The 12,514-nt window shown below is 43.2% G+C and overlaps 1 protein-coding gene across 2 annotated transcripts; it reads left to right on the forward strand.

Annotated features, from left to right (window-relative positions):
• The first annotated feature begins 3,825 nt into the window (after positions 1-3,825).
• TMEM177 (transmembrane protein 177) lies at positions 3,826-11,668 on the forward strand. Of its 2 annotated transcripts, XM_065413442.1 has the most exons (3): positions 3,826-3,891; positions 4,083-4,301; positions 10,524-11,668. In XM_065413442.1, exon 3 carries the CDS (start codon positions 10,538-10,540, stop codon positions 11,471-11,473), a length of 936 nt encoding a protein of 311 aa, XP_065269514.1. In that variant the 5' UTR covers positions 3,826-3,891; positions 4,083-4,301; positions 10,524-10,537; the 3' UTR covers positions 11,474-11,668. The 2 variants fall into 2 exon arrangements, with proteins under 2 accessions (XP_065269514.1, XP_065269515.1); XM_065413443.1 differs by lacking the exon at positions 4,083-4,301.
• Positions 11,669-12,514: the final 846 nt, after the last annotated feature.

Raw genomic sequence — 12,514 nt, forward strand, 5'->3', positions numbered from 1 at the left:
AATAATCTCCTTTCCTGCCTTTTCCTGCTACTAATCCTGTTCTCCTACCAGTGGTTCACACAACATATTGCACAAATATGCAAGGAGGCATAACCCCATGACTCTGTTGAAATGTACAAGAGCCACATTAAGTAGAGATGTGTCTGAGACACACAATTCCGATATGGTTTTATGTCTGGATTGTGTAATTTCCCTCCCTACACCACCACTAAAGTTCAGGTATGTTTGGTTTCAAGGTTCATGTTCAGGCCAGCTCCATGGATGAATCTCATAGAACAGAGCCGAGAATCAGGCTTGGAATCTTTATGGATTGTTGCCATGGATCAACTTCAAACTCATAAAGAATCACTGAACTAACCATCCTTACCCGGGTGATCATACAGTCAAAGAAGCAACATAAGGGAACAAACTCTTCAACAGAAGCTGAAGTTAATGACCAAAAGGTCAAACACATTTACAGCTCACTCTTTAACAAGAACCAACATTTCAACTGATACATAGTATCAATCAGCAAGGATTTGTCCAGAAAATTATAGATTTGAGGATGGGGAAATAGGCTATCTAGAAATCTATTTCTTTTCCTGTAAACTGAAAATGTAATTTCTAATGGAATGAATAGCTTACAGCATGTCCTATAGCACCACCTAGCAGGTTAATTTAAAAAGTGATCTATGTGCCTAGATCTTTGTCTATGTGTATGTAATAAAGTGACAGCACAGTTCTGTTCTACCATATCATTGATTCATTCCTAAATGCCTATTGAAACCAGAATCTAATCAGGTTTTGGATTAGACATTGAACTTGACATAGGATACAAGAAACTCAGTAGGGTTTGGGTCTCCACTTTTTAAAATAAATCTTATTTATTATGAAACTGTCAAGAGAAATCTGTGTAAAACTCTCTGACGAGAATCATGATTGACAAATTTGCTCCATTGGCATGAGGGAACTTTCTACTACAAGAGTAAAACTCATCTGTGCCAGACAAAGTTTCCTGAGGTGCCGATCCCAGTGTGTGGAATGAACTCCCGCAGGACCTAAGAGCCATCACAAACCTCACCGCCTTCCTTTCCAAGTGCAAGCCACTATTTAAAAAACAAACAAACAATAAAATAACCTTCTACACATTGCACATGCTAATCTCCCTCTGGGGAGAGGATGGGAGAGAGAATGACTACACAGGATAGATGTTAGTCACATCATTTAATGAATTCCTAATAAAGATACTAAGGTTATGAGGGGTATATAAAAACCTATATAGATCCTTTTGCGGGAAAGCATTTGGAGTTGCTGCACTGAAACACATATGGGTGGAATGAACCCATGGAAATTCACTTCCTCCTAATTGAAGTCGGAATAACGTACTTTTTTTCCCCCTGAGCCTAAACGACTGTAACAAATGTGTGGCCTCCTGGCGCTTCAGAGTTACATTTATGTTGCAGACAAAATAGCTAGAGTATTTCCAAGATGTGAAGTTCTCTTTTCATTGCACAACCTGCAAAAGTTGGGGCTACACTAATTGTAGGCACATCTCCAAGGAAGGGGTGGGGTGTTCATGGCTTCAGTTTGATGCTCGTGCAATTAAGGCCTTAATTACATGAGTAAGGGTTAAAGGATCTGGCCCTTCAGCTGTTGGATCCTCAGGACAGGGACTTATCAACATTTTTCTTTTAAAGCACCATGCACATCTCTGTAGCATTTTTGTATTACTCATATCAGCAAACCTAGGGCCAACTCTAGGTTGCAATATGAGAGGTCCTGCTTTCAATGGTAATGAGATTCATTTCTGCAAACATTGTGGAAATATATCCCTTATTAACGTGTGCTACTCTCATAACATTTTTGTGGTTATTTTGTGCTGACAGTAGCCTATTCTTTATTTGTTTACTTAAATTTAAGCCTGTTTGATCTTCTTTGTGACTTAGGAGAAAGGAGCTGTTCAGAGGGATTCTTCTTCCCAGAATGCATCAGTTTCAGAGCCCCACCACCAACACCACACACACACACACACACTCCTTAAATAACTGCTTGCTCTTTGCATCTGTACTGGATACAGTTTGCACAGCTGTCCAGAGCATATGTGAACAGGCAACTTTTCCAGTTGGCACCAATGAGCAATTCAACAGCTGCTTCTGGTTTTTCTTCCCCAGAGATATGGTAGTATCGAACCATACATGTGTCAATGGTTTAACGGAAACCTTGAGATGCCAGCACATTTGGGGGAAAAAGTTGTGTTAGCCTGTTTGGGGAAGCTTTGTGTGAGATGAATCAGGCCTTTCTTTTTGTCTTGGCGATATTCACAGAAAATCAGAGGGTGAAATTCTGGTCCCATCAAAGTCAATAGGAATTTTGCCATTGATTTTTTTCCCCAGTAGAGCCAGGATTTCACTCAGGGAGCCTAAATTATTGCAAGTGAAACACAGAACTTCTGACCTGCAAAAAGAAAAGTCTGAATAGGTCTGGTTGAAAAATGCTCTATATTTTCCACAAATAAAATTTTACAATAAAACAAAATATTTTCATTTTCGTTTATTTTTAGGTGGATTTAAAAAAATCCCAATAAAATGAAAACCAAAACACAAAATTTTGTTTTTTGGAAAACAGAAATTTTCAGAATCTCCCACCCCTTTTCTTTCCTTTTCCTCTTCCTCCTTCATTCTCCTGCCCCACCCAACTCCACCGAAAAGGAAGGGGAAAAACACTTTTTTGGTATTTTAAAACCAAATTGTCTTTCAGTTTCTTATTGAAAAATGTTGAAATTTTCAGCCAAAATACCATGCAAAGCTTTCTGCAAACTATTCATTTTGGTTGAAAAGCCATTTTCCTTGTTTTGATGAAAACCTATCTCCCAGCTCCAAGTTTGAATAATAATTCACGTTGTTTGTTAATGCAATAATTTACCAATACTGTATGCAGTGTAGTTGGAGATATTACCTCACTCACTCTGTTTCTATAACAGCGGGTCCCAACAAGGGTACACAGATGTCTTCCAGGGGGTACATTGACTCATCTTGATATTTGCCTAGTTTTATAACAGGCTACATAAAAAGCACTAGCTTAAGTCAGTACAAACTAAAATTTTATAAAGACAATGACTTGTTTATACTACTCTGTATATTATGCACTGACAAGTAAGTACAGTAGTTATATTCTGATTAATTTATTTTGTAATTATGTGGCAAAAACGAGAACGTAAGCAATTTTTCAGTAATAGTGTGCTATGACACTTGTATTTTTATGTCTGATTTTGTAAGCAAATAGGTTCTAAGAGAGGTGAAACTTGGGGTATGCAAGACAAATCTGACTCCTGAAAGAGATAGTAGTCTGGAAAGGTTGAGAACCAATGTGGATCTTTATGAGCTTGAAAAGAAAGTGCGGGCAGTGAGCACATTGCCTCAGCCATAAATTTAACCTGAGGACTCTACTGTAAGTAAACACAAGCCAGCACTTTCAAAGCTGTGTGTCTAAAATCCCAGAGATGAACACTCCCAAACTTGGGGGTCTTTGATAGGCAGCCCTGGATGCAAATTCTATGGCCCTGGCTTCTGTGGATAACAGTAAAGGGTTAACACAGAGTAAATTGCATGCCCTGCTGCAGAAGTCTAACACATGTTCCACACTTGCCAGTGTAGCTGATTTTTCAATTTGAGCTTTAACCAGTCAAAGTGCCCCAAAAGAGGTCAAACAGCCTCAGGCATGCAACAGGCAATGGTGACACTCTGCCTGCGTTGCTATGACGACCCCAGCCGCCGGCCACTCCCCCCACTCCCCCCCCCCTAGCTGCTTTGCAGCAATGCCTAGCTTTCGCGCCAGCCCTCTGCTTTACGGCAAGCCCTTTCCCCACTCTCAGTGGCACGAACGCACATCCGCTGCTGCAGCCTGGAGAGGCAGGTGAGAAGCGGAGGGGGTCACTGTGGAGTGTGGGGCGGCAGCAGCAGGCTGTGACCCTGGGTGCGAGAGGGAGAGAACAGCCCTTCTTTGCTGGGCCTGGGGGTGAGCCGAGGGAGCTGCCTGCGCTGTGCCGGGTGAATACAAGGTTTTAAGCATGGGGGCTTGATTTTCTTCTCCCCCTGGTTTTGCAGGCATTTCCTTTGGCTGCCTGGAGGTGACTCCTGATTGACATGCACGTCAGGGAGAGAAGAATTGGGCTCTGTGCCCCCAGCTGTCGTGATTCTTGTGCAATCACTTGGGGTTGGGGGTTTGGTTTGGTTTTTCCCCACAGCAATTATGAAGCTCCTCCTTCCTCTCCAATTCTGCTTTCGCTGAAGTGACCAATAAAACTCTCAGGGACGTCAATGAGCGTAAGATTGAAACCCGATTCTGAATGGCGACATCAATTTCTTATGCTAGTGACGAGTGTAACTCCATTGAACTCCGTTGCAATGGTTTATAAGACAGCCTGCTGGAAGAATTTGAATGGGAGGGAGTTTTACTCAAAGGGCAGTAAGAGAGACTTTTAAGGGCCTGATTCCCAGCTGACTTTCACCTTGTGTTGTCATGTACATAGTGATGCCCATTATCATGATATTTGGTGTTTTTCTTAAAGTTCAGGTCCCAGAGCTATGTGATTAGGTCAGAGTTTCTACTTTCATGTTTAAAAAATTGTTTCTAAGTGAGATTGAAATCATTAACCCTTTAGGCTAGGAAAGGCAGGCTAAGGAAAAGACTTTTCTTAAAACTTCTGTTGTATCTGAAGAAGTGGGGGTTTTTTTCCCCACGAAAGCTTATGCCCAAATAAATCTGTTAGTCTTTAAGGTGCCACCGGGACTCCTCTTTGTTCTTAAAACTTCATAACTTTTAAACCAGGTCCCATAAAAACATGACACTGACTCATGGTGTTTGAACACTTGGGGTTGGCAGCACTACTTCCACCTGTGGAAAAGGCTGGAAATCTTGCCAAATTGGAATGGTGGCAGTGTTTGATTCCCCACCTTGTCCAGGGGTGAAGTGGAGAATTGGGCGCATTTATTTTAAGTAAAAGAACATCTCTTATTGCAGGGGTGGGCAAACTTTTTGGCCCGAGGGCCACATTGGGGTTGCAAAACTGTATCGAGGGGCAGGTAGGGAAGGCTGTGCCTCCCCAAACAGCCTGGCCCCTGCCCCCTATCTGCCCCCTCCCACTTCCTGCTCCCTGACTGCCCCCCTCAGAACCTCTGACCTATCCAACTACCCCCCGCTCCTTGTCCCCTAACTGCCCCCTCCTGGGACCCCACCCCCTATCTAACCCCCCGCTCCCAGTCCCCTGACTGCCCCGCCCCCTATCCACACCCCCACCCCCTGACAGGCCCCGCAGGACCCCACGCCTATCCAAACCCCCATGTTCCCCATCTCCTGACCCCTATCCGCACCCCTGCCCCTGACAGGTCCCCCGGGACTCCCACGCTTATGCAACCCCCGCTGCTCCCTGTCCCCTGACCGCCCCCCCCTCCCCCGAACCTCCGCCCCATCCAACCGCTCCCTGTCCCCTGACTGCCCCCCCGGACTCTCTGCCCCTTACCCAACCCCCCGACCCCCTTACCATGCCACTCAGAGCAGCATGTCTGGCAGCCGCGCCGCCCAGCCAGAGCTAGACATGCTGCGGCTCTGCTCCGCAGGAGCACGCTGCTCCGCCGACCCGAGTGCTGCCCGCGTGGCTGCGGGTGAGGGGGGACAGCAGGGGAGGGGCTGAGGGCTAGCCTCCCTGGCTGGGAGCTCAAGGGCCAGGCAGGATGGTCCTGCGGACCGGATGTGGCCCGTGGACCGTAGTTTGCCCACCTCTGTCTTATTGGATTCACTCAGTGTAACTTGGCTCTGGGCACTGCATGGGCAGCACTAATTTGGGAGTCAAATTTGCAGTATAAAAATCATTAATGCTATGAAAATTGAAGGGCAAAAGTTCCTTAATATATCTTTTGTCCAGCCTTCCCTCTCTTAAGAAGTAATTTTTACTGGGAGATAATACAACAGAAATAAAGGGCCATGATCTTGCAGCCCTCTGCTACTAGTCCTCATGGACGTCAATAGATCTTCTTGCTTGAGTTAGGGACTGCAGGCAGGATGAGGCCCAATGATAGAAACAAAGCAATGCACCTTACATTAGGGCTCAGAGTTGTAAACACTTGTGTGACTTCCATGGGGACTGATCAAATAAGTAAGAAAATCCAGAATTTGTGCCATTAAAAACCATCCTTTAGTCTTAGTTTTCAGTCGCCTTCTTTGTAAGTATGTTGTATAAGATTATGAATAAAAATACCGATCATACACTTAAAGGACCATGTCCTTAGCTGGTTTGCAAACCTGGTTTACAGCAGCTGAGGATCTGGTCTAAAGATTGGGTAGCATTTGAAAAAGCTATTGAGAAACAGTCCTTTGTTTTTATTACTATAGGTTTAAATGGAAAAAAACCCAGGATGATTATTCCAAATTCCCCTGGTTACTCCGCTTATTCCCCACACTGTGTATGTATGTGGTAGAGCAGCTAGGTTCCAATCCTGTAATGAGCTCAGCATGGACATAAGGGCCATCTCACATGGCTTCCGAGCACTGTGCAGGCAGAGCTCAGTTGTAAGATTGAAGCCTTATCTGCTATGGAAGTTAAGATTTTTCAAATTGAGGATTATGACTTGAAGGGGAAAAATAGGAGAAACTATGAATGACAATGTTGAAATGTGCATCATCTAGGCAGAATTCTTTGAAATCTTGCACAAGGTATTATCTGGTTTTTCTTCTACGATTATTTTGGTTTTTCACATTTTTCTTACTTTTAACCTTTTTCTGAAACCTTGGTTCCTGCTAAGCCAACCCCACAACTGGATAGTTGCTTTTAAGAAAACTATTTGCAGGCCTGTTGTTTTGTGCTGTTGTAAGCTGCTGATAGTGTGTTTCCTGTACTTCCGAGCATCTGCATCTTTTACCGACCACCTCTTGAGGGCCTGCCTCTTTGGCTGAAGCTGTAAAGGTGTGTACTTTTAGCTTAGGAGGTCACTGGTTCAATTCCCCATCTGGCTCAAAGTGGCATTTGTCACATTATCATCTCCCTTTGAAGTGCTGGCTGCATCACTTTAAATGAAGTGACATTTTCAATGACACATTAGCCTTGTGAATATGCCAAAGAGTCACTAATGCCAAAGAGGTTTTTCAGGTTTATCATTGGCAATGTCACTGAAGTGTAACTGAAATGTACAACTCGGGTATAATATCAAGAGGGTTTTTTTCAATATATTAGGGCCTGATCCTGCAAAGTGTGCTCTTTAACCTAATCTTCTTTGATGAACTTAAATGTCTTTTTTGGGAGGACGGGGGTGGGGTGGGGGGGCTCAGCATCTCAAATCATTAACAGAACATAAGAGTAGAATGTAAGACGATAGGTAAATACAATACCATAGTTCTGCCTTAATTTATGTGCCAAGACAGGCATTATTGTTATTTATTAAGCATCTACTATGTTCTCACTGCTGTACAAGGCATTTATCAAGACAGTCCTTGCATCAGAAAATTTACAGTCTGAAAGATAGTCCTAGGAAGAGGAGAGAGAAATGTCAGACAATAAAGAGATCCAATTAATTTGATCACTTTTAGCTTTTTCTGTTTAATACTCATTGTTGCTGCTGATCACTTAGGGTACGTCTACACTTACCGGAGGGTCCGGCGGCAGGCAATCGATGTTCTGGGATCGATTTATCGCGTCTGGTTTAGACGCGATAAATCGATCCCGGATGTGCTCGCCGTCGACGCCGGTACTCCAGCTCGGCGAGAGGAGTACGCGGCATCGACGGGGGAGCCTGCCTGCCGCGTCTGGACCCGCGGTAAGTTCGGACTAAGGTACTTCGAATTCAGCTACGTTATTAACGTAGCTGAATTTGCGTACCTTAGTCCGAAGTGGGGGCTTAGTGGGGACCAGGCCTAAGGGAGGAGATTTTCAAAGGCACAGGGGGGAATTAGGCCTCCAGTTCCCATTGACCATCAATGAGACGTGTCGATTTCCCCCTCTATATCTTTCTATGTCTCCATTCTAGGACCTATGGGGGCAGATGCCACAGTCGCTGGGCTTCCACGTGAGCATAGGGCTCTGCTGTGCCTAAAAACTTGCAGGGCTGGAGCCATAGGTATATCTGATGCCACCATCTGTGCTCAGAGAAGCAGAAAATCTTGAACGAAAGGATTTGGCAGGTTAAAAAGTTTTCCCTTCCCTTCATCTTTCTCTTTAAAGAGTCGGAGAAGAGTTTCCTGCTTGGAAACTACTTCTGTTCCAAGTCCTACCCTGGCCAAGACTAGTTTACCTTTTTTGCGCTTCTTTTTTAAGAAGGTAATTATTTCAGAAAGAGCTCTTTAAAGGGCCATTTAAATTTTTTTGGAAGAATCCTTGTTTGTTCGTTTTTTTCCTGGGAGAATAAGGAGAGTAATGCTATCACCAAACAAAAGACTCCGAGTCAAGAGAGCTTTCAGCAATACTAGTGTAATCTACTCACAGTGGCACTCTGTGCCCCCCCTAGTGGTGATTAGTCTCCCTTTACAGCTATTTGGGCAAATAATTCCCCTTTCCTTTGTCTTAGTTCCCTCCATCTGTAAAATAGAGGATAATAATTCTTCCCTAGGTCTTTAGATTTAATTATTGTTAGAAGTATCACTTTTGGACTCCTCAGATGCAGAACTGTTCAATGATGTATTTTATTTTCAAATAAACTGATTTTTTTTTATTTTTGAAATTTTTACAGGCTCTGTTTAAAAAAAGCAAAAATGCATTGGTTTTCAATTGTTGAAAACAGAATAATTTTCAGTCTTTCACTCAAATTTAGAAACTGCAACTTTACTTGAAAATATTTCTGCTTTGCTGGCAAGTCTTGGTGAAATCTTAACCGTCTTTTTCTTTGACGAAAAGCACTATATAACACGAAGTGTATTATGACAATTAACGCCAGTCAATATGCTTTTATGGAAAATAGGCATTGTCAAACAAACCTGATCTCATTCTTTGAGGAGATTACACATTTGGTTGATAAAGGCAACTGTGCACATTAATGTACTTAGACTTTAATGAGGTATTTGACTTAGTACCACACAACATTGACTATTGATATTGTATTATGCTGTTTTTTTATACATTAAATGAAAAAATGATCGCCAATGGGGAATCATAATTGAATAGGTATGTTTCTTGAGTCACTCAAGGATAAGTACTAGGCACTAAGTTATTCGGCATTTTCATCAATGATCTGAAAGTAAATATAAAATCGCTGCTGATAAAATGTGCAGATGACACAGATTGGAGGAATGGTAAAAATGATGAGAATGGGGCAGTTACACAGACCCATCTGAATCACTAGGTAAGCTGGGCCCATTCAAACAAAATGTGTTTTTTATACAGCCAAATAAAATAAATTTAAATATCTGGGAACAAGGAATGCAGGCCATGCCTACAGAATGGGAAGTTGTATACTGGAAAGCAGCAACTCTGAAAAGGATTTAGGGGTCATAATGGACAAGCAAGTCAATGTGAGCTTTCAGTCCGATGCTAGAGCTGTGAGTGGGAGTATGGAGGCAGTTTTACCCCTGTGTATGGCACTGTTCCAGTATCAGTCTCACTACTGCATACAGTGCTGGTGTCCACATTTTTGAAAGGATGTTGAAAAGTTGGAGAGGATGCAGAGAAGAACCACAAAAATGATTTGAGGGCTGGAGAAAATGCCTTGCGGTGAGAGTCTTAAAGAGCTCAATATGTTCAATTTATCAAAAAGAAGATTGAAAGGTGACTTGATTACAGTGTTTAAGTACCTTCATGGGGAGAAAATACCAGGTATTAAAGGGCTCTTTAATCTAGTGGAGAAAGACATAACAAGAACCAGTGGCTGGAAGCTGAAGCCAAATAAACTCAAATTAGAAATAATGTGCACATTTTTAACTGTGACGACCAAGGGAACTGGTGGATTCTCCAACGCTTGATGTCTTTAGACCAAGACTGGATGCCTTTCTGGAAGATATGCTTAAGCCAAACATAATTTATTGCACTCGATACAGGGTAATTTGGTGAAATTTAAGAGCCTGTGTTATACAGGAGGGTCAGACTAGATGATCACAATGATCCCTCTGCCGTTAATATCTAAACTATGTGACTGATGGAACAGAAGTCATCTGAGTTACAGAAAATTGTTCTGGGAAGGGGCAGTTATGTGGTACTGGGTAAAACAGGGTACTATGTTCAGAATATGTTAGTAGATGGATGTGGTGACCTTACCATAATACTGATCTATTACCCTTATTACAATGAACTGATTTAACGGAGGAGAAAAAGGGATTGATTCCTTCTGGTCCTCTGTATCAACCAGTTTGCATTCTGGAGCATGAGATTAAATATTTGTATAACAAAAGGGTGCAGCATTTTCTTTGTAGGGTTGTACTGTACTTATTCTTGTATTTATATCTTTGTGTATAAATAGAGTGGAGTGATTTCCTGGATATCGGGCTCTGCTTGTTTAAAAGAATCTTAAAATGAAAGGGGACCCATATGTGCATCTTTTAATTCCCTGTTTGTATGTTGTTATGAACAGGTTGGAAGTTGGCTATGGCAGTTCCGTTCCTGTGGAAGGCAGCTGCGTTGGTAGAGAAGCACAGGACTGGCTTGTTGGCAGTTTCCTGCGCAGGACTGTTTGGGGCTAACCTTTCCTATCATGTCTTTCCCGAGCAGACGTTCAAACTGTGGTATCAGTGCTGGACTAAGGGGCAACCGGCTGAGCTCTCAGAGAAACTACGCAGCCTCTTCCACAATGTTCTGGGAGATGTTGGCGTGAAGTCCGTGAATTGTTACCAACCCTTTGCAGCTTTTGGCTTCCACCCAGTGAGTGCTGGGATCCCGTGGCTGCCTGCGGGCTCTCTGGTGGGCATCCCTGCCAATTTCAATAGCACAGCGGAGGACAGACAAGGAATTGTCAACCGTGTCGTCGTGATAAATGGCAGAGAAGTGGACTGGGAGAGTAAACAAGGGCTAGCTTTGAAGGAAGCCTTGATGTTTTCACCAGAGGCTCAGAAGTTTGCCATTGCCAGAGAGATTGTGTACTTGCAAAGCAATAGCCCTGTAGTTTATGCAGCTGTGCCTCCTGCTTGCTTAGCCAGCACCTGTCTGTCTGGGGTGGCTATAAAGCAGCTTCTGGGCTTGTATTCTGGCCCCAGGGTGTTTCGAGGCATTTATAACATCACCGTTGCAGCAATTGGACTTGTTGGCTACTTTCTTGCTTACGATGCCGTGAGCCACGCACTAGACTACAGGTTGGACAGAAAGGTGGCCACCATTTCCAAGGACTACGCCAGAGGTGGGGTGGAATTCTACGACAAAATCCTGTCCCGCAACAGGACTCTCCGCACTCTTTTGGGCAAACGAGGAGAGAGAATTTATGCCCCTAGCGGTAACCTTTTCCCTAGGTACTGGTTCAGATTAAAGCACGCTCCATACACTTCCAGAAGAGACTTGATCGTTAATATTTTAAGAGTGCCCCAGGCATAGGAAGGGAGTGATTGGATTTTAAACTTATACATTATGTATTCTCTTGGAACGCCACTGTGCTGCCTTCCTCTCCCCTCCCCTGCAACTTCATTCGTGCGCTGTTTTTTATTTTTGCATATAGTCTGGAAGTAGTGTTTAATTTTTCATTCACTGGACGCATATCTCTTAAAAAATTAAAGACCTATTTCAAAAGTCCTCTGTCCTACATGCATCTTGAACACTAAAGCCCACTCAGGGAGTGTTACTTCTCAGACACTGATCTGGAAATGCTGGTACTTTACTCGCCTACAGTTTTGAAATAATTTCTAAAGAACGCAAAAGGTGAAGTACCACACAGAGAATTTTTGTGGCATTAATTTAAAGAGGGGTGAATATGTGTGTGTGTGTGTATATAGTATACATATTCTCCACCCCTCATATGGTACATCCTAAAGGAATGGTGGGAGCTCTATCACACCCGAGACATTTAAAATAGACTAGACAATACAGTGTAAGTTGCTCTCATTCTGCTCGTGAATTACATTTTTTTTTTCTTTTGCCACTTAAACTGTAAGGCACAGTGTCTCCGAGTGGTCTAGCTGATGTGGAGCAGCTTCTCGTTATCCCCAATTCAGGGCTGTGGCTAAACGTCAAGAGAGCCATTAACTCTTCCATTTTCAACTTAATCAGAACTTGGGAGCTGCCATCTTGCTGCCTGTTGATAAATCAAGACAGGAAAAAACTCTCCCCATTAATTTGCATGGGAGAAGCTAGGTGCTTTGAACAGGGTTTTTACTGTTTTGTTTTAAGTAAGTTGGAGTCTTTATGGAAACAATTAATTTTCGTTATGTCGCTTTGCATATGAAGTATAATGGGAGGGAGGCTGGGAGGAAGAGCTGAGTGAGCGAGGCTACTGCCAATGTTGTGGGGTGGGGTGGATCTTTAAATGTTTGGTGGGAAAGCAAGGCTGGGGAGAGCTGTAAGTATATATTGGGTGAAACTGGAGAACTTGGGCAGGGAACCTGGCATTTGGGCAAAGATTAGGCTAAAGGAAGGGGGGAC

The sequence above is a fragment of the Emys orbicularis genome, chromosome 11 (genome assembly GCF_028017835.1).
Source record: "Emys orbicularis isolate rEmyOrb1 chromosome 11, rEmyOrb1.hap1, whole genome shotgun sequence".
Taxonomy (NCBI): domain Eukaryota; kingdom Metazoa; phylum Chordata; order Testudines; family Emydidae; genus Emys; species Emys orbicularis.

Coding starts and splice junctions, on each gene's coding strand:
- TMEM177 (XM_065413442.1), top strand. CDS start 10,538: ATGGCAGTTCCGTTCCTGTGGAAGGCAGCTGCGTTGGTAGAGAAGCAC.